Genomic DNA, 20,609 nt, shown 5'->3' with positions numbered 1-20,609 from the left:
ACCCTCCAACAGCACCCGCTCCCTCAGCACTGACCCTACGACAGTGCCCGCTCCCTCAGCACTGACCCTCCGACAGTGCCCTCTCCCTCAGCACTGACCCTACGACAGTGCCCTCTCCCTCAGCACTGACCCTACGACAGCGCCCGCTCCCTCACCACTGACCCTCCAACAGCACCCGCTCCCTCAGCACTGACCCTCCAACAGCACCCGCTCCCTCAGCACTGACCCTACGACAGTGCCCGCTCCCTCAGCACTGACCCTCCGACAGTGCCCACTCCCTCAGCACTGACCCTACGACAGTGCCCTCTCCCTCAGCACTGACCCTACGACAGTGCCCACTCCCTCAGCACTGACCCTCCGACTGTGCCCCGCTCCCTCAGCACTGACCCTCCGACAGTGCCCCGCTCCCTCAGCACTGACCCTCCGACAGTGCCCGCTCCCTCAGCACTGACCCTACGACAGTGCCCACTCCCTCAGCACTGACCCTCCGACAGTGCCCTCTCCCTCAGCACTGACCCTACGACAGCGCCCGCTCCCGCAGCACTGACCCTCCGACAGCGCCCGCTCCCTCAGCGCTGACCCTCCGCCAGCGCCCGCTCCCTCAGCGCTGACCCTCCGACAGCGCCCGCTCCCTCAGCGCTGACCCTCCGACAGCGCCCGCTCCCTCAGCACTGACCCTCCGACAGCGCCCGCTCCCTCAGCACTGACTCTCCGACAGCGCCCGCTCCCTCAGCACTGACCCTCCAACAGCACCCGCTCCCTCAGCACTGACCCTACGACAGTGCCCGCTCCCTCAGCACTGACCCTCCGACAGTGCCCGCTCCCTCAGCACTGACCCTACGACAGTGCCCTCTCCCTCAGCACTGACCCTACGACAGTGCCCACTCCCTCAGCACTGACCCTCCGACAGTGCCCCGCTCCCTCAGCACTGACCGTCCGACAGTGCCCTCTCCCTCAGCACTGACCCTACGACAGTGCCCTCTCCCTCAGCACTGACCCTACGACAGCGCCCGCTCCCTCAGCACTGACCCTCCAACAGCACCCGCTCCCTCAGCACTGACCCTCCAACAGCACCCGCTCCCTCAGCACTGACCCTACGACAGTGCCCGCTCCCTCAGCACTGACCCTCCGACAGTGCCCACTCCCTCAGCACTGACCCTACGACAGTGCCCTCTCCCTCAGCACTGACCCTACGACAGTGCCCACTCCCTCAGCACTGACCCTCCGACAGTGCCCCGCTCCCTCAGCACTGACCCTCCGACAGTGCCCCGCTCCCTCAGCACTGACCCTCCGACAGTGCCCGCTCCCTCAGCACTGACCCTACGACAGCGCCCACTCCCTCAGCACTGACCCTCCGACAGCGCCCTCTCCCTCAGCACTGACCCTACGACAGCGCCCTCTCCCTCAGCACTGACCCTACGACAGCGCCCGCTCCCTCAGCACTGACCCTCCGACAGCGCCCGCTCCCTCAGCACTGACCCTCCGACAGCGCCCGCTCCCTCAGCGCTGACCCTCCGACAGCGCCCGCTCCCTCAGCGCTGACCCTCCGACAGCGCCCGCTCCCTCAGCGGTGACCCTCCGACAGCGCCCGCTCCCTCAGCGCTGACCCTCCGACAGCGCCCCGCTCCCTCAGCGCTGACCCTCCGACAGAGCCCGCTCCCTCAGCGCTGACCCTCCGACAGCACCCGCTCCCTCAGCGCTGACCCTCCGACAGTGCCCGCTCCCTCAGCGCTGACCCTCCGACAGTGCCCGCTCCCTCAGCGCTGACCCTCCGACAGAGCCCGCTCCCTCAGCGCTGACCCTCCGACAGCGCCCGCTCCCTCAGCGCTGACCCTCCGACAGCGCCCGCTCCCTCAGCGCTGACCCTCCGACAGCGCCCGCTCCCTCAGCGCTGACCCTCCGACAGCACCCGCTCCCTCAGCACTGACCCTCCGACAGCACCCGCTCCCTCAGCACTGACCCTACGACAGTGCCCGCTCCCTCAGCACTGACCCTCCGACAGTGCCCACTCCCTCAGTACTGACCCTACGACAGTGCCCACTCCCTCAGCACTGACCCTCCGACAGTGCCCCGCTCCCTCAGCACTGACCCTCCGACAGTGCCCCGCTCCCTCAGCACTGACCCTACGACAGTGCCCTCTCCCTCAGCACTGACCCTACGACAGTGCCCACTCCCTCAGCACTGACCCTCCGACAGCGCCCGCTCCCTCAGCGCTGACCCTCCGACAGCGCCCGCTCCCTCAGCGCTGACCCTCCGACAGCGCCCGCTCCCTCAGCGCTGACCCTCCGACAGCGCCCGCTCCCTCAGCGCTGACCCTCCGACAGCGCCCGCTCCCTCAGCGCTGACCCTACGACAGCGCCCGCTCCCTCAGCGCTGACCCTCCGACAGCGCCCGCTCCCTCAGCGCTGACCCTCCGACAGCGCCCGCTCCCTCAGCGCTGACCCTCCGACAGCGCCCGCTCCCTCAGCGCTGACCCTCCGACAGCGCCCGCTCCCTCAGCGCTGACCCTCCGACAGCGCCCGCTCCCTCAGCGCTGACCCTACGACAGCGCCCGCTCCCTCAGCGCTGACCCTCCGACAGCGCCCGCTCCCTCAGCGCTGACCCTCCGACAGCGCCCGCTCCCTCAGCGCTGACCCTCCGACAGCGCCCGCTCCCTCAGCGCTGACCCTCCGACAGCGCCCGCTCCCTCAGCGCTGACCCTCCGACAGCGCCCGCTCCCTCAGCGCTGACCCTCCGACAGCGCCCGCTCCCTCAGCGCTGACCCTCCGACAGCGCCCGCTCCCTCAGCGCTGACCCTCCGACAGCGCCCGCTCCCTCAGCGCTGACCCTCCGACAGCGCCCGCTCCCTCAGCGCTGACCCTCCGACAGCGCCCGCTCCCTCAGCGCTGACCCTCCGACAGCGCCCGCTCCCTCAGCGCTGACCCTCCGACAGCGCCCGCTCCCTCAGCACTGACCCTCCGACAGCGCCCGCTCCCTCAGTGCTGACCCTCCGACAGCGCCCGCTCCCTCAGCGCTGACCCTCCGACAGCGCCCGCTCCCTCAGCACTGACCCTACGACAGCGCCCGCTCCCTCAGCACTGACCCTCCGACAGTGCCCGCTCCCTCAGCACTGACCCTACGACAGTGCCCCTCTCCCTCAGCACTGACCCTACGACAGCGCCCGCTCCCTCAGCACTGACCCTCCGACAGCGCCCGCTCCCTCAGCGCTGACCCTACGACAGCGCCCGCTCCCTCAGCGCTGACCCTCCGACAGCGCCCGCTCCCTCAGCGCTGACCCTCCGACAGCGCCCGCTCCCTCAGCGCTGACCCTCCGACAGCGCCCGCTCCCTCAGCGCTGACCCTCCGACAGCGCCCGCTCCCTCAGCGCTGACCCTCCGACAGCGCCCGCTCCCTCAGCGCTGACCCTCCGACAGCGCCCGCTCCCTCAGCACTGACCCTCCGACAGCGCCCGCTCCCTCAGCACTGACCCTCCGACAGCGCCCGCTCCCTCAGCACTGACCCTCCGACAGCGCCCGCTCCCTCAGCACTGACCCTCCGACAGCGCCCGCTCCCTCAGCACTGACCCTCCGACAGCGCCCGCACCCTCAGCACTGACCCTCCGACAGCACCCGCTCCCTCAGCACTGACCCTACGACAGTGCCCGCTCCCTCAGCACTGACCCTCCGACAGTGCCCACTCCCTCAGCACTGACCCTACGACAGTGCCCTCTCCCTCAGCACTGACCCTACGACAGTGCCCACTCCCTCAGCACTGACCCTCCGACAGTGCCCCGCTCCCTCAGCACTGACCCTCCGACAGTGCCCCGCTCCCTCAGCGCTGACCCTCCGACAGCGCCCGCTCTCTCAGCGCTGACCCTCCGACAGCGCCCGCTCCCTCAGCACTGACCCTCCGACAGCGCCCGCTCCCTCAGCGCTGACCCTCCGACAGCGCCCGCTCCCTCAGCGCTGACCCTCCGACAGCGCCCGCTCCCTCAGCACTGACCCTCCGACAGCGCCCACTCCCTCAGCACTGACCCTACGACAGTGCCCTCTCCCTCAGCACTGACCCTACGACAGTGCCCACTCCCTCAGCACTGACCCTCCGACAGTGCCCCGCTCCCTCAGCACTGACCCTCCGACAGTGCCCCGCTCCCTCAGCACTGACCCTACGACAGTGCCCTCTCCCTCAGCACTGACCCTACGACAGTGCCCACTCCCTCAGCACTGACCCTCCGACAGTGCCCCGCTCCCTCAGCACTGACCCTCCGACAGTGCCCCGCTCCCTCAGCACTGACCCTCCGACAGTGCCCGCTCCCTCAGCACTGACCCTACGACAGTGCCCACTCCCTCAGCACTGACCCTACGACAGTGCCCTCTCCCTCAGCACTGACCCTACGACAGTGCCCACTCCCTCAGCACTGACCCTCCGACAGTGCCCCGCTCCCTCAGCACTGACCCTCCGACAGCGCCCCGCTCCCTCAGCACTGACCCTCCAACAGCACCCGCTCCCTCAGCACTGACCCTCCAACAGCACCCGCTCCCTCAGCACTGACCCTCCGACAGTGCCCACTCCCTCAGCACTGACCCTACGACAGTGCCCTCTCCCTCAGCACTGACCCTACGACAGCGCCCACTCCCTCAGCACTGACCCTCCAACAGCACCCGCTCCCTCAGCACTGACCCTCCAACAGCACCCGCTCCCTCAGCACTGACCCTACGACAGTGCCCGCTCCCTCAGCACTGACCCTCCGACAGTGCCCTCTCCCTCAGCACTGACCCTACGACAGTGCCCTCTCCCTCAGCACTGATCCTACGACAGCGCCCGCTCCCTCAGCACTGACCCTCCAACAGCACCCGCTCCCTCAGCACTGACCCTCCAACAGCACCCGCTCCCTCAGCACTGACCCTACGACAGTGCCCGCTCCCTCAGCACTGACCCTCCGACAGTGCCCACTCCCTCAGCACTGACCCTACGACAGTGCCCTCTCCCTCAGCACTGACCCTACGACAGTGCCCTCTCCCTCAGCACTGACCCTACGACAGTGCCCACTCCCTCAGCACTGACCCTCCGACAGTGCCCCGCTCCCTCAGCACTGACCCTCCGACAGTGCCCCGCTCCCTCAGCACTGACCCTCCGACAGTGCCCCGCTCCCTCAGCACTGACCCTCCAACAGCACCCGCTCCCTCAGCACTGACCCTCCAACAGCACCCGCTCCCTCAGCACTAACCCTCCGACAGTGCCCACTCCCTCAGCACTGACCCTACGACAGTGCCCTCTCCCTCAGCACTGACCCTACGACAGTGCCCACTCCCTCAGCACTGACCCTCCAACAGCACCCGCTCCCTCAGCACTGACCCTCCAACAGCACCCGCTCCCTCAGCACTGACCCTACGACAGTGCCCGCTCCCTCAGCACTGACCCTCCGACAGTGCCCTCTCCCTCAGCACTGACCCTACGACAGTGCCCTCTCCCTCAGCACTGACCCTACGACAGCGCCCGCTCCTTCAGCACTGACCCTCCAACAGCACCCGCTCCCTCAGCACTGACCCTCCAACAGCACCCGCTCCCTCAGCACTGACCCTACGACAGTGCCCGCTCCCTCAGCACTGACCCTCCGACAGTGCCCACTCCCTCAGCACTGACCCTACGACAGTGCCCTCTCCCTCAGCACTGACCCTCCGACAGTGCCCACTCCCTCAGCACTGACCCTCCGACAGTGCCCCGCTCCCTCAGCACTGACCCTCCGACAGTGCCCCGCTCCCTCAGCACTGACCCTCCGACAGTGCCCGCTCCCTCAGCACTGACCCTACGACAGTGCCCACTCCCTCAGCACTGACCCTCCGACAGTGCCCTCTCCCTCAGCACTGACCCTACGACAGCGCCCGCTCCCGCAGCACTGACCCTCCGACAGCGCCCGCTCCCTCAGCGCTGACCCTCCGACAGCGCCCGCTCCCTCAGCGCTGACCCTCCGACAGCGCCCGCTCCCTCAGCACTGACTCTCCGACAGTGCCCGCTCCCTCAGCACTGACCCTCCGACAGCACCCGCTCCCTCAGCACTGACCCTACGACAGTGCCCGCTCCCTCAGCGCTGACCCTCCGACAGTGCCCACTCCCTCAGCACTGACCCTACGACAGTGCCCTCTCCCTCAGCACTGACCCTACGACAGTGCCCACTCCCTCAGCACTGACCCTCCGACAGTGCCCCGCTCCCTCAGCACTGACCCTCCGACAGTGCCCCGCTCCCTCAGCACTGACCCTACGACAGTGCCCGCTCCCTCAGCACTGACCCTACGACAGTGCCCACTCCCTCAGCACTGACCCTACGACAGTGCCCTCTCCCTCAGCACTGACCCTACGACAGTGCCCACTCCCTCAGCACTGACCCTCCGACAGTGCCCCGCTCCCTCAGCACTGACCCTCCGACAGTGCCCCGCTCCCTCAGCACTGACCCTCCAACAGCACCCGCTCCCTCAGCACTGACCCTCCGACAGTGCCCACTCCCTCAGCACTGACCCTACGACAGTGCCCTCTCCCTCAGCACTGACCCTACGACAGTGCCCACTCCCTCAGCACTGACCCTCCAACAGCACCCGCTCCCTCAGCACTGACCCTCCAACAGCACCCGCTCCCTCAGCACTGACCCTACGACAGTGCCCGCTCCCTCAGCACTGACCCACCGACAGTGCCCTCTCCCTCAGCACTGACCCTACGACAGTGCCCTCTCCCTCAGCACTGACCCTACGACAGCGCCCGCTCCCTCAGCACTGACCCTCCAACAGCACCCGCTCCCTCAGCACTGACCCTCCAACAGCACCCGCTCCCTCAGCACTGACCCTACGACAGTGCCCGCTCCCTCAGCACTGACCCTCCGACAGTGCCCACTCCCTCAGCACTGACCCTACGACAGTGCCCTCTCCCTCAGCACTGACCCTACGACAGTGCCCACTCCCTCAGCACTGACCCTCCGACAGTGCCCCGCTCCCTCAGCACTGACCCTCCGACAGTGCCCCCGCTCCCTCAGCACTGACCCTCCGACAGTGCCCCGCTCCCTCAGCACTGACCCTCCGACAGCACCCGCTCCCTCAGCACTGACCCTCCAACAGCACCCGCTCCCTCAGCACTGACCCTCCGACAGTGCCCACTCCCTCAGCACTGACCCTACGACAGTGCCCTCTCCCTCAGCACTGACCCTACGACAGTGCCCACTCCCTCAGCACTGACCCTCCAACAGCACCCGCTCCCTCAGCACTGACCCTCCAACAGCACCCGCTCCCTCAGCACTGACCCTACGACAGTGCCCGCTCCCTCAGCACTGACCCTCCGACAGTGCCCTCTCCCTCAGCACTGACCCTCCGACAGTGCCCTCTCCCTCAGCACTGACCCTACGACAGCGCCCGCTCCCTCAGCACTGACCCTCCAACAGCACCCGCTCCCTCAGCACTGACCCTCCAACAGCACCCGCTCCCTCAGCACTGACCCTACGACAGTGCCCGCTCCCTCAGCACTGACCCTCCGACAGTGCCCACTCCCTCAGCACTGACCCTACGACAGTGCCCTCTCCCTCAGCACTGACCCTACGACAGTGCCCACTCCCTCAGCACTGACCCTCCGACAGTGCCCCGCTCCCTCAGCACTGACCCTCCGACAGTGCCCCGCTCCCTCAGCACTGACCCTCCGACAGTGCCCGCTCCCTCAGCACTGACCCTACGACAGTGCCCACTCCCTCAGCACTGACCCTCCGACAGTGCCCTCTCCCTCAGCACTGACCCTACGACAGTGCCCTCTCCCTCAGCACTGACCCTACGACAGCGCCCGCTCCCTCAGCACTGACCCTCCGACAGTGCCCCGCTCCCTCAGCACTGACTCTCCGACAGCGCCCGCTCCCTCAGCACTGACCCTCCAACAGCACCCGCTCCCTCAGCACTGACCCTACGACAGCGCCCGCTCCCTCAGCACTGACCCTCCGACAGTGCCCACTCCCTCAGCACTGACCCTACGACAGTGCCCTCTCCCTCAGCACTGACCCTACGACAGTGCCCACTCCCTCAGCACTGACCCTCCGACAGTGCCCCGCTCCCTCAGCACTGACCCTCCGACAGTGCCCCGCTCCCTCAGCACTGACCCTACGACAGTGCCCTCTCCCTCAGCACTGACCCTACGACAGTGCCCACTCCCTCAGCACTGACCCTCCGACAGTGCCCCGCTCCCTCAGCACTGACCCTCCGACAGTGCCCCGCTCCCTCAGCACTGACCCTCCGACAGTGCCCGCTCCCTCAGCACTGACCCTACGACAGTGCCCGCTCCCTCAGCACTGACCCTACGACAGTGCCCTCTCCCTCAGCACTGACCCTACGACAGTGCCCACTCCCTCAGCACTGACCCTCCGACAGTGCCCCGCTCCCTCAGCACTGACCCTCCGACAGTGCCCCGCTCCCTCAGCACTGACCCTCCGACAGCACCCGCTCCCTCAGCACTGACCCTCCAACAGCACCCGCTCCCTCAGCACTGACCCTCCGACAGTGCCCACTCCCTCAGCACTGACCCTACGACAGTGCCCTCTCCTCAGCACTGACCCTACGACAGTGCCCACTCCCTCAGCACTGACCCTCCAACAGCACCCGCTCCCTCAGCACTGACCCTCCAACAGCACCCGCTCCCTCAGCACTGACCCTACGACAGTGCCCGCTCCCTCAGCACTGACCCTCCGACAGTGCCCTCTCCCTCAGCACTGACCCTACGACAGTGCCCTCTCCCTCAGCACTGACCCTACGACAGCGCCCGCTCCCTCAGCACTGACCCTCCAACAGCACCCGCTCCCTCAGCACTGACCCTCCAACAGCACCCGCTCCCTCAGCACTGACCCTACGACAGTGCCCGCTCCCTCAGCACTGACCCTCCGACAGTGCCCACTCCCTCAGCACTGACCCTACGACAGTGCCCTCTCCCTCAGCACTGACCCTACGACAGTGCCCACTCCCTCAGCACTGACCCTCCGACAGTGCCCCGCTCCCTCAGCACTGACCCTCCGACAGTGCCCCGCTCCCTCAGCACTGACCCTCCGACAGTGCCCCGCTCCCTCAGCACTGACCCTCCAACAGCACCCGCTCCCTCAGCACTGACCCTCCAACAGCACCCGCTCCCTCAGCACTGACCCTCCGACAGTGCCCACTCCCTCAGCACTGACCCTACGACAGTGCCCTCTCCCTCAGCACTGACCCTACGACAGTGCCCACTCCCTCAGCACTGACCCTCCAACAGCACCCGCTCCCTCAGCACTGACCCTCCAACAGCACCCGCTCCCTCAGCACTGACCCTACGACAGTGCCCGCTCCCTCAGCACTGACCCTCCGACAGTGCCCTCTCCCTCAGCACTGACCCTACGACAGTGCCCTCTCCCTCAGCACTGACCCTACGACAGCGCCCGCTCCCTCAGCACTGACCCTCCAACAGCACCCGCTCCCTCAGCACTGAACCTCCAACAGCACCCGCTCCCTCAGCACTGACCCTACGACAGTGCCCGCTCCCTCAGCACTGACCCTCCGACAGTGCCCACTCCCTCAGCACTGACCCTACGACAGTGCCCTCTCCCTCAGCACTGACCCTCCGACAGTGCCCACTCCCTCAGCACTGACCCTCCGACAGTGCCCCGCTCCCTCAGCACTGACCCTCCGACAGTGCCCCGCTCCCTCAGCACTGACCCTCCGACAGTGCCCGCTCCCTCAGCACTGACCCTACGACAGTGCCCACTCCCTCAGCACTGACCCTACGACAGTGCCCTCTCCCTCAGCACTGACCCTACGACAGTGCCCACTCCCTCAGCACTGACCCTCCGACAGTGCCCCGCTCCCTCAGCACTGACCCTCCAACAGCACCCGCTCCCTCAGCACTGACCCTACGACAGTGCCCGCTCCCTCAGCACTGACCCTCCGACAGTGCCCTCTCCCTCAGCACTGACCCTACGACAGTGCCCTCTCCCTCAGCACTGACCCTACGACAGCGCCCGCTCCCTCAGCACTGACCCTCCAACAGCACCCGCTCCCTCAGCACTGACCCTCCAACAGCACCCGCTCCCTCAGCACTGACCCTACGACAGTGCCCGCTCCCTCAGCACTGACCCTCCGACAGTGCCCACTCCCTCAGCACTGACCCTACGACAGTGCCCTCTCCCTCAGCACTGACCCTACGACAGTGCCCACTCCCTCAGCACTGACCCTCCGACAGTGCCCCGCTCCCTCAGCACTGACCCTCCGACAGTGCCCCGCTCCCTCAGCACTGACCCTCCGACAGTGCCCGCTCCCTCAGCACTGACCCTACGACAGTGCCCGCTCCCTCAGCACTGACCCTACGACAGTGCCCTCTCCCTCAGCACTGACCCTACGACAGTGCCCACTCCCTCAGCACTGACCCTCCGACAGTGCCCCCGCTCCCCTCAGCACTGACCCTCCGACAGCGCCCCGCTCCCTCAGCACTGACCCTCCGACAGCGCCCGCTCCCTCGGCGCTGACCCTCCGACAGCGCCCGCTCCCTCGGCGCTGACCCTCCGACAGCGCCCGCTCCCTCAGCACTGACCCTCCGACAGTGCCCGCTCCCTCAGTACTGACCCTCCGACAGCGCCCGCTTCCCTCAGCGCTGACCCTCCGACAGCACCCTCTCCCTCGGCGCTGACCCTCCGACAGCGCCCGCTCCCTCGGCGCTGACCCTCCGACAGCACCCGCTCCCTCAGCACTGACCCTCCGACAGCGCCCGCTCCCTCAGCACTGACCCTCCGACAGCGCCCGCTCCCTCAGCACTGACCCTCCGACAGGGCCCGCTCCCTCAGCACTGACCCTCCGACAGCGCCCACTCCCTCAGCGTTGACCCTCCGACAGTGCCCGCTCCCTCATGAACCCACAACCCCTGGTCTCTGAGGGGAATGGCTCTTCAGCCCACCTCGAAATGTCTAATCCACGGTGGACACTGACCATTTGCTGTGTCCAGCTAGGCCATGGGGCAAAGGATCATGGGAGAAAGGCCTCGGTAGGCGATCGGGATAGGGGTCAAGTGTTAAAATATGGACTAACCATGTCAGAAACCCTAAGGCCGACTAAATGTAGTTGCCACCTTTTCTAAAATGTCTCTTTTGTGGCCCTATCTCAGTTTCAGGTGATGACCAAAGTTGTGCTGGCTGCAGGAGTCCTGGGGATGGTCTATTGCTACTTTGCGATGGTGGTGTCAGACGCAGAGCCCCGTATGAACCAGCTCGGCTTCCTGTGCAGTGCCTTCACTATTACCATGTACATCTCACCACTTGCCGACCTGGTAAATCAGTGTGACAGCGGCCTGTTTGGGGTGCAGCGCGGCCAGCGTCCACACTAGAAGCCTCTCTCTGTGAGGCTGTGGTGTCACTCCTAATGAGAGGCAGGAGGCCCAGTTCGCCGCGGGGCCTGATGCCCGGTGTACGGGTTCGCCATGAGGCCTGAGGCCTAGTGTGCGGGTTGGCCGCTGGGCCTGAGGCCTGGTGTGCGGGTTAGCTGCAGGTCCTGAGGCCCGGTGTGCGGGTTAGCTGCAGGGCCTGAGGCCCGCTGTGCAGGTTAGCCACTCGGCCTGAGGCCCGGTGTGCGGGTTAGCCGTGGGGCTGAAGGCCCGGTGTGTGGGTTAGCCGCAGGGCCTGAGGCCCGGTGTGCGGGTTAGCCACGGGGCCTGAGGCCCGGTGTGCAGGTTAGCCGCGGGGCCTGAGGCCCGGTGTGCAGATTAGCCACGCGGCCTGAGGCCCGGTGTGCAGGTTAGCCACAGGGCCTGAGACCCGGTGTGCGGGTTAGCCATGCGGAGCCTGAGGCCCGGTGTGCGAGTTAGCCACTGGCCCGGGGCCTAGTGTGTGGGTAGCCACAGGGCTCAGTAAAAGTGTATGGATGGCCTCACAGCCTGAGGCCTAATATGTGATTAGCCATCGTGCTTGGTGGTCTGATGTGTGATTGTCCCACAGGCAGAAGCTTCGGGGTGGGATTCGGCCCTAGTGTGTGGATGGTCTCAGAGCCTGAGGCTTCATGTGTGTTTGCACATGGGACCTGAGGCCTAGTTTGTGGTTCGCCACAAGTCCGACTGTGTGATTAGCCATGAGGGCCTGAGGCCTAGTATGTGGTTCGCCCTGAGGGCTTAGTGTGTGGTTAGCCATGAGGGTCTGAGGCCGAGTATGTGTTTAGCCATGAGGGCCTGAGGCCTAGTGTGTTTTTGGCCACGGGACCTATGTAGTTAGCACTCTGTCTGAAGTCCAGCTTATGAGGTTAGCCTGAAGTGAACCATGTGTTTTTTTTTGGTGAGATAGGCATCACTCGGGCAAGAGTTCAGGCCCGGCCCCAGGCCTGGAGTCACTCATGCAGTGCACATGTCCAGATCCAGTCCCCAGGAACCAACGAGGCACCAAGAGACTATCAGTTTAAGCGTTGACAAGGAAGTTAGTCACTTGGATGAGAGCTGGCACCGGGATTTTAATTAATCAGTAAATTTGATCAAGAAAAGCCGGTTGCACTGGTCGGTGCGTTGGTCATAAGAATGAATCGATTCTGAAGTCAGCTTGAAGGCAGGGTGCGGTGTGAGGAATTTGTTATTTTGCCCAGAGGGTTTATTAGGTGGGGAGAGTTCTCTCTTTGTTTGCAGTGACAGGAATGCGGACTCCAGAATTTATAAGGACAAAGGGAGAATATTTTAGGGGAAGGGAATTTGGACCTTTCCTGGACACAAGACCCTGGGGCCTAGTGTGTAGTTGGTCTGAGACCTGTGGCCTAGTGTGTTGTCAGCCCGGGGCCTTGCAGCCGAGTGATTGGCCGATTGCCGAGTGTGTGGTTGTTTGCTGGGGCCTGTGATCTCGTGTGTGCTTCGCCTTGGAGCCCGTGACCTACAGTGTGGTTGGTCCTGGGCAGTGTGGCCTAGTGTGTAGGAGCTTAACAAGGTGTAGGGCTGGATGAACACAGCAGGCCAAGCAGTCTCATAGGAGCAGGAAGCCTGAGGTTTCCGGAAGGGTCTAGGCCCGAAACGTCAGCTTTCCTGCTCCTCTGGTGCTGCTGGGCCTGCTGTGTTCATCCAGCTCCACACCGTGTTATCTCAGATTCTCCAGCATCCGCAGTTCCTCCTGTCTCTGGCCTAGTGTGTAGTTGGCTTTGGGGCCAGTGGGCGTCTGTGATGTTAGCACAGGGCCTTGACCTAGTTTGTGAGTGGTGTTGGGCCAAAGGCCCAGTGTGTGACTAGTGTTGGGGCCTGAGGCCTAGTGTGTGACTAGTGTTGGGGCCTGAGGCCTAGTGTGTGACTAGTGTTGGGGCCTGAGGCCTAGCGTGTGACTAGTGTTGGGGCCTGAGGCCTAGCGTGTGACTAGTGTTGGGGTCTGAGGCCTAGCGTGTGACTAGTGTTGGGGCCTGAGGCCTAGCGTGTGACTAGTGTTGGGGCCTGAGGCCTAGCGTGTGACTAGTGTTGGGGTCTGAGGCCTAGCGTGTGACTAGTGTTGGGGCCTGAGGCCTAGCGTGTGACTAGTGTTGGGGCCTGAGGCCCGGTGTGTGACTAGTGTTGGGGTCTGAGGCCCGGTTTGTGACTAGTGTTGGGGCCTGAGGCCCAGAGTGTGACTAGTGTTGGGGCCTGAGGCCTAGTGTGTGACTAGTGTTGGGGCCTGAGGCCCAGAGTGTGACTAGTGTTGGGGCCTGAGGCCCGGTGTGTGACTAGTGTTGGGGTCTGAGGCCCAGAGTGTGACTAGTGTTGGGGTCTGAGGCCTAGTGTGTGACTAGTGTTGGGGCCTGAGGCCCAGAGTGTGACTAGTGTTGGGGCCTGAGGCCCGGTGTGTGACTAGTGTTGGGGACTGAGGCCTAGTGTGTGACTAGTGTTGGGGCCTAAGGCCTAGTGTGTGACTAGTGTTGGGGCCTAAGGCCCAGAGTGTGACTAGTGTTGGGGTCTGAGGCCTGGTGTGTGACTAGTGTTGGGGTCTGAGGCCTAGTGTGTGACTAGTGTTGGGGCCTGAGGCCCGATGTGTGACTAGTGTTGGGGCCTGAGGCCTAGTGTGTGACGAGTGTTGGGACCTAAGGCCTAGTGTGTGACGAGTGTTGGGGCCTAAGGCCTGGTGTGTGACTAGTGTTGGGGCCTGAGGCCTAGTGTGTGACTAGTGTTGGGGTCTGAGGCCCAGAGTGTGACTAGTGTTGGGGCCTGAGGCCCGGTGTGTGACTAGTGTTGGGGTCTGAGGCCTAGTGTGTGACTAGTGTTGGGGCCTAAGGCCTAGTGTGTGACGAGTGTTGGGACCTAAGGCCTAGTGTGTGACTAGTGTTGGGGTCTGAGGCCTGGTGTGTGACTAGTGTTGGGGTCTGAGGCCTAGTGTGTGACTAGTGTTGGGGCCTGAGGCCCGGTGTGTGACTAGTGTTGGGGTCTGAGGCCTAGTGTGTGACTAGTGTTGGGGCCTAAGGCCTAGTGTGTGACGAGTGTTGGGACCTAAGGCCTAGTGTGTGACTAGTGTTGGGGCCTGAGGCCCGATGTGTGACTAGTGTTGGGGCCTGAGGCCTAGTGTGTGACGAGTGTTGGGACCTAAGGCCTAGTGTGTGACGAGTGTTGGGGCCTAAGGCCTGGTGTGTGACTAGTGTTGGGGTCTGAGGCCTAGTGTGTGACTAGTGTTGGGGCCTAAGGCCTAGTGTGTGACGAGTGTTGGGACCTAAGGCCTAGTGTGTGACTAGTGTTGGGGCCTGAGGCCCGATGTGTGACTAGTGTTGGGGCCTGAGGCCTAGTGTGTGACGAGCGTTGGGACCTAAGGCCTAGTGTGTGACGAGTGTTGGGGCCTAAGGCCTGGTGTGTGACTAGTGTTGGGGTCTGAGGCCCAGAGTGTGACTAGTGTTGGGGTCTGAGGCCCGGTGTGTGACGAGTGTTGGGACCTAAGGCCTAGTGTGGGACTAGTGTTGGGGCCTGAGGCCTAGTGTGTGACTAGTGTTGGGGCCTAAGGCCTGGTGTGTGACTAGTGTTGGGGCCTAAGGCCTAGTGTGTGACTAGTGTTGGGGCCTAAGGCCTAGTGTGTGACTAGTGTTGGGGTCTGAGGCCCAGAGTGTGACTAGTGTTGGGGTCTGAGGCCCAGAGTGTGACGAGTGTTGGGGCCTGAGGCCTAGTGTGTGACTAGTGTTGGGGCCTGAGGCCTGGTGTGTGACTAGTGTTGGGGCCTAAGGCCTGGTGTGTGACTAGTGTTGGGGTCTGAGGCCCAGAGTGTGACTAGTGTTGGGGTCTGAGGCCCAGAGTGTGACTAGTGTTGGGGTCTGAGGCCCAGAGTGTGACTAGTGTTGGGGTCTGAGGCCCAGAGTGTGACTAGTGTTGGGGTCTGAGGCCCAGAGTGTGACTAGTGTTGGGGTCTGAGGCCCAGAGTGTGACTAGTGTTGGGGTCTGAGGCCCAGAGTGTGACTAGTGTTGGGGTCTGAGGCCTAGTGTGTGACTAGTGTTGGGGTCTGAGGCCCAGAGTGTGACTAGTGTTGGGGTCTGAGGCCCAGAGTGTGACGAGTGTTGGGGCCTGAGGCCTAGTGTGTGACTAGTGTTGGGGCCTGAGGCCTGGTGTGTGACTAGTGTTGGGGCCTAAGGCCTGGTGTGTGACTAGTGTTGGGGTCTGAGGCCCAGAGTGTGACTAGTGTTGGGGTCTGAGGCCCAGAGTGTGACTAGTGTTGGGGTCTGAGGCCCAGAGTGTGACTAGTGTTGGGGTCTGAGGCCCGGTGTGTGACTAGTGTTGGGGCCTAAGGCCTGGTGTATGACTAGTGTTGGGGCCTGAGGCCTAGAGTGTGACTAGTGTTGGGGCCTAAGGCCTGGTGTGTGACCTGGGGCCTGAGGCCTGGTTTGTAGCTGGTGCTGTTTCTGGTGACATTTCTTCACCTCCCCCCCCCCCCCCCTTCTCGTTATTCAGGCCAAAATTGTACGAACCCGGTCAACAAAGTGCCTCTCATTCCCGCTGACCGTAGCCACGCTGCTGACATCGACCTCATGGACACTCTACGGTGCCCAGCTGGCGGACCCCTACATCGTGGTAATTCACCCAGCATGGTGTGGGTGTGGGTGTGGGTGTGGGCTGTCGGAGGGTCAGTGCTGAGGGTGTGGGCTGTCGGAGGGTCAGTGCTAAGGGAGCGGGCGCTGTCAGAGGGTCAGTGCTGAGGGAGCGGGCGCTGTCGGAGGGTCAGTGCTGAGGGAGCGGGCGCTGTCGGAGGGTCAGTGCTGAGGGAGCGGGCGCTGAGGGAGCGGGCGCTGTCGGAGGGTCAGCGCTGAGGGTGCGGGCTGTCAGAGGGTCAGCGCTGAGGGAGCGGGCGCTGTCGGAGGGTCAGTGCTGAGGGAGCGGGCGCTGTTGGAGGGTCAGCGCTGAGGGAGCGGGCACTGTCGGAGTATCAGTGCTGAGGGAGCGGGCGCTGAGGGAGCGGGCGCTGTCGGAGGGTCAGCGCTGAGGGAGCGGGCGCTGTTGGAGGGTCAGTGCTGAGGGAGCGGGCGCTGTCGGAGGGTCAGTGCTGAGGGAGCGGGCGCTGAGGGAGCGGGCGCTGTCGGAGGGTCAGCGCTGAGGGAGCGGGCGCTGTCGGAAGGTCAGTGCTGAGGGAGCGGGCGCTGTCGGAGGGTCAGCGCTGAGGGAGCGGGCGCTGTCGGAGGGTCAGTGCTGAGGGAGAGGGCGCTGAGGGAGCGGGCGCTGTCGGAGGGTCAGCGCTGAGGGAGCGGGCGCTGTCGGAGGGTCAGTGCTGAGGGAGCGGGCACTGTCGGAGGGTCAGTGCTGAGGGAGTGGGCGCTGTCGGAGGGTCAGTGCTCAGGGAGTGGGCGCTGTTGGAGGGTCAGCGCTGAGGGAGCGGGCGCTGTCGGAGGGTCAGTGCTGAGGGAGCGGGCGCTGTCGGAGTATCAGTGCTGAGGGAGCGGGCGCTGTCGGAGGGTCAGTGCTGAGGGAGCGGGCGCTGTCGGAGGGTCAGCGCTGAGGGAGCGGGGCGCTGAGGGAGCGGGCGCTGTCGGAGTATCAGTGCTGAGGGAGCGGGCGCTGAGGGAGCGGGCGCTGTCGGAGGGTCAGTGCTGAGGGAGCGGGCGCTGAGGGAGCGGGCGCTGTCGGAGGGTCAGCGCTGAGGGAGCGGGCGCTGTCGGAGGGTCAGCGCTGAGGGAGCGGGCGCTGAGGGAGCGGGCGCTGTCGGAGTATCAGTGCTGAGGGAGCGGGCGCTGTCGGAGGGTCAGTGCTGAGGGAGCGGGCGCTGAGGGAGCGGGCGCTGTCGGAGGGTCAGCGCTGAGGGAGCGGGCGCTGTCGGAGGGTCAGTGCTGAGGGAGCGGGCGCTGAGGGAGCGGGCGCTGTCGGAGGGTCAGCGCTGAGGGAGCGGGCGCTGTCGGAGGGTCAGTGCTGAGGGAGCGGGCGCTGTCGGAGTATCAGTGCTGAGGGAGCGGGCGCTGTCGGAGGGTCAGTGCTGAGGGAGTGGGCGCTGTCGGAGGGTCAGTGCTGAGGGAGCGGGAGCTGTCGGAGGGTCAGCGCTGAGGGAGTGGGCGCTGTCGGAGGGTCAGTGCTGAGGGAGCGGGCGCTGAGGGAGCGGGCGCTGTCGGAGGGTCAGTGCTGAGGGAGCGGGGCGCTGTCGGAGTATCAGTGCTGAGGGAGCGGGCGCTGTCGGAGGGTCAGTGCTGAGGGAGTGGGCGCTGTCGGAGGGTCAGCGCTGAGGGAGCGGGAGCTGTCGGAGGGTCAGCGCTGAGGGAGTGGGCGCTGTCGGAGGGTCAGTGCTGAGGGAGCGGGCGCTGTCGGAGGGTCAGCGCTGAGGGAGTGGGCGCTGTCGGAGGGTCAGTGCTGAGGGAGCGGGCTCTGTCGGAGGGTCAGCGCTGAGGGAGCGGGCGCTGTCGGAGGGTCAGCGCTGAGGGAGCGAGTCACTGTCGGAGGGTCAGTGCTGAGGGAGTGGGCGCTGTCAGAGGGTCAGTGCTGAGGGAGCGGGTCACTGTCGGAGGGTCAGTGCTGAGGGAGCGGGCGCTGTCAGAGGGTCAGTGCTGAGGGAGCGGGCGCTGTCAGAGGGTCAGTGCTGAGGGAGCGGGCGCCGTCGGAGGGTCAGTGCTGAGGGAGCGGGCGCTGTCGGAGGGTCAGTGCTGAGGGAGCGGGCGCTGTCGGAGGGTCAGTGCTGAGGGAGTGGGCGCTGTCGGAGGGTCAGTGCTGAGGGAGCGGGCTCTGTCGGAGGGTCAGTGCTGAGGGAGCGGGTGCTGTCGGAGGGTCAGTGCTGAGGGAGCGGGCGCTGTCGGAGGGTCAGCGCTGAGGGAGCGGGCGCTGTCGGAGGGTCAGTGCTGAGGGAGCGGGCGCTGTCGGAGGGTCAGTGCTGAGGGAGCGGGCGCTGTCGGAGGGTCAGTGGTGAGGGAGCGGGCGCTGTCGGAGGGTCAGTGCTGAGGGAGCGGGCGCTGTCGGAGGGTCAGTGCTGAGGGAGCGGGCGCTGTCGGAGGGTCAGTGCTGAGGGAGCGGGCTCTGTCGGAGGGTCAGTGCCGAGGGAGTGGGCGCTGTCGGAGGGTCAGTGCTGAGGGAGCGGGCGCTGTCGGAGGGTCAGTGCTGAGGGAGCGGGCGCTGTCGGAGGGTCAGTGCTGAGGGAGCGGGCGCTGTCGGAGGGTCAGTGCCGAGCGCTGCAGAGAGACAGCGGTTGAGTTGCGTTTGTGCTCCGACCCTCCTCTCCGGAAGGCCGCTGTGGGCTGAGGTCTGGAGGGAAATGGCCGCTAGACAAATGCAAGTTCTAGATGCCGGGGAAGAGTTTGGGCGCGGGGCGCGGAGATGCCACCCCCTGGGGCTTTTGGTCCATGGCACCCACGCCCCGGGGACCTTAACCGCTGAGAGATTCGGGGACAATGTTGTCGTCAGTCGTGATGTGGTGAACTCTGGTTGCATTTTGTCTCTCTCCCTGCCGTTCCCGTTCTTCCGCGTCCCTCGCCCACTTCCCGAACCTTCCCTGCAGATTCCGAACGTTCCGGGAATCCTCACCAGCCTCGTCCGGTTTTGGTTATTCTGGAGGTTCTCGCCTGTCCAGGACAAATTCCCCTTTCGGCCCCTTCAGGCCTGATGCCCAGCTCCGGCCTGATGCCCAGCTCCGGCCGGATGCCCAGCTCCGGCCTGATGCCCAGCTCCGGCCGGAAGCCAGTATTTTTTGCCTCGCTGCCGGTGGAAGGGGGAGCCGCGCGCCAGGCCTAAACCCCACAGGAGCTGAGAGACCTGGAAGCGGATCCACAGGGATTAAGGGATCGATCTGGTTCACGGCCAACAGGCTCACAGCAAAATGTCAGGACCCTGCGACTCGAGGGATTGTGGTTGTGTTCGGGGTGATCTTCAAACTGTCTGGAAGTGTTAGTGCTCACTCACACACTCACACTCACACTCACACACTTACACACTTACACACACACACACACACACACATACACTCTCTCTCGCTCACACTCACACACACACTCTCACACTCACAGTCACGCACACACTCACACACTCACACACACACACACACTCTCTCTCTCTCGCTCACACTCACCCTCACACACACACTCTCACACTCACAGTCACGCACACACTCACACACTCACACACACTCTCTCTCTCTCGCTCACACTCACACTCACCCTCACACACACACTCTCACACTCACAGTCACGCACACACACACACACTCACACACACACACACTCACACACAGACACGCTCTCTCTTTCTCTCACACACTCTCTCTCACACTCACACTCACCCTCGCGCGCACACACACATCCTCTCTCTCTCACTGTCTCTCACACACACACACACACACACACACACACACACACACTGTCTCACACTCTCTTCCTCTCTCACTCACTCACACTCTCACACTCACACTCGCTCTCACACACACACACACACACACACTGTCTCACACTCTCTCCTCTCTCACTCACTCACACTCTCACACTCACACTCGCTCTCACACACACACACACACACACGCTCTCTCTCTCACTCTCTCACTCACCCTCACCCTCACCCTCACCCTCACCCTCACCCTCACCCTCACACTCACACTCACACGCACACGCACACCGCACACGCACACGCACACGCACACGCACACGCACACTCACCCTCACACACAGACACACACACTCACACTCACACGCACTCTCACACACACACACACAGACACACACTCTCACACACACACACACCGACTCTCCCCGGGGTACAGGGTCCCACACACACTCACCACAAACCGATCCTGCTGCCCTAGTTCAGATTTCAAACCTTCGGCCTCGAAGCTTGTCCAGCGCCGACAGGAGATACAGGCGCTAGAGAAATGCAGGTTTGGAATGCGCTGTGGGTTGGTGGTGACTGGTACCCAGGAGCTGCCTTGGCATCAAGTGTGGGTTTTAGAAGGAAGGTGGCACACAGGGATCCGGACTGTGGCACTTGTGTGCCTGCTTGGCTATTCAACCACCGCAGGCATGGCTGGATGGGTGGACTCCTGAGCCCTCCGCCACGGGGGCCCGGCAAAACTGGGCTTTGGGCTGGGGGGGGGGTCGTAGAGTTGCCACTTGGTCTGTCTAGACAAATGGACAAGCCGCTCGGCCCATTTCCTGCCTGATGCCCCCTGCACCCAGTGAGGATGCCGTTCTGTGTCACGTTTCATACTGCCGATTTGTGCCCCCCCCCCCCCCACACCCCCATTTTGATGCCA

At 64.6% G+C, this 20,609-nt stretch overlaps 1 protein-coding gene across 1 annotated transcript in view; it reads left to right on the top strand.

Annotated features, from left to right (window-relative positions):
* The window catches only part of slc50a1 (solute carrier family 50 member 1), a 54,252-nt gene extending 34,009 nt beyond the window's left edge, over positions 1-20,243 (top strand). Inside the window, exons 4-6 of the mRNA XM_059643987.1 lie at positions 11,116-11,277; positions 15,857-15,976; positions 18,870-20,243. Coding sequence (XP_059499970.1) covers positions 11,116-11,277; positions 15,857-15,976; positions 18,870-18,974 — 387 coding nt within the window. The 3' untranslated portion in view covers positions 18,975-20,243. The remainder of the gene's footprint in view (positions 1-11,115; positions 11,278-15,856; positions 15,977-18,869) is intronic.
* The last annotated feature ends 366 nt before the right edge of the window (positions 20,244-20,609 follow it).

This window comes from Stegostoma tigrinum, unplaced genomic scaffold (genome assembly GCF_030684315.1).
Source record: "Stegostoma tigrinum isolate sSteTig4 unplaced genomic scaffold, sSteTig4.hap1 scaffold_381, whole genome shotgun sequence".
Lineage (NCBI taxonomy): Eukaryota > Metazoa > Chordata > Chondrichthyes > Orectolobiformes > Stegostomatidae > Stegostoma > Stegostoma tigrinum.
The sequence above is the reverse complement of the archived record's forward strand: the minus strand, read 5'-3'. Positions and strand labels throughout refer to the sequence as shown.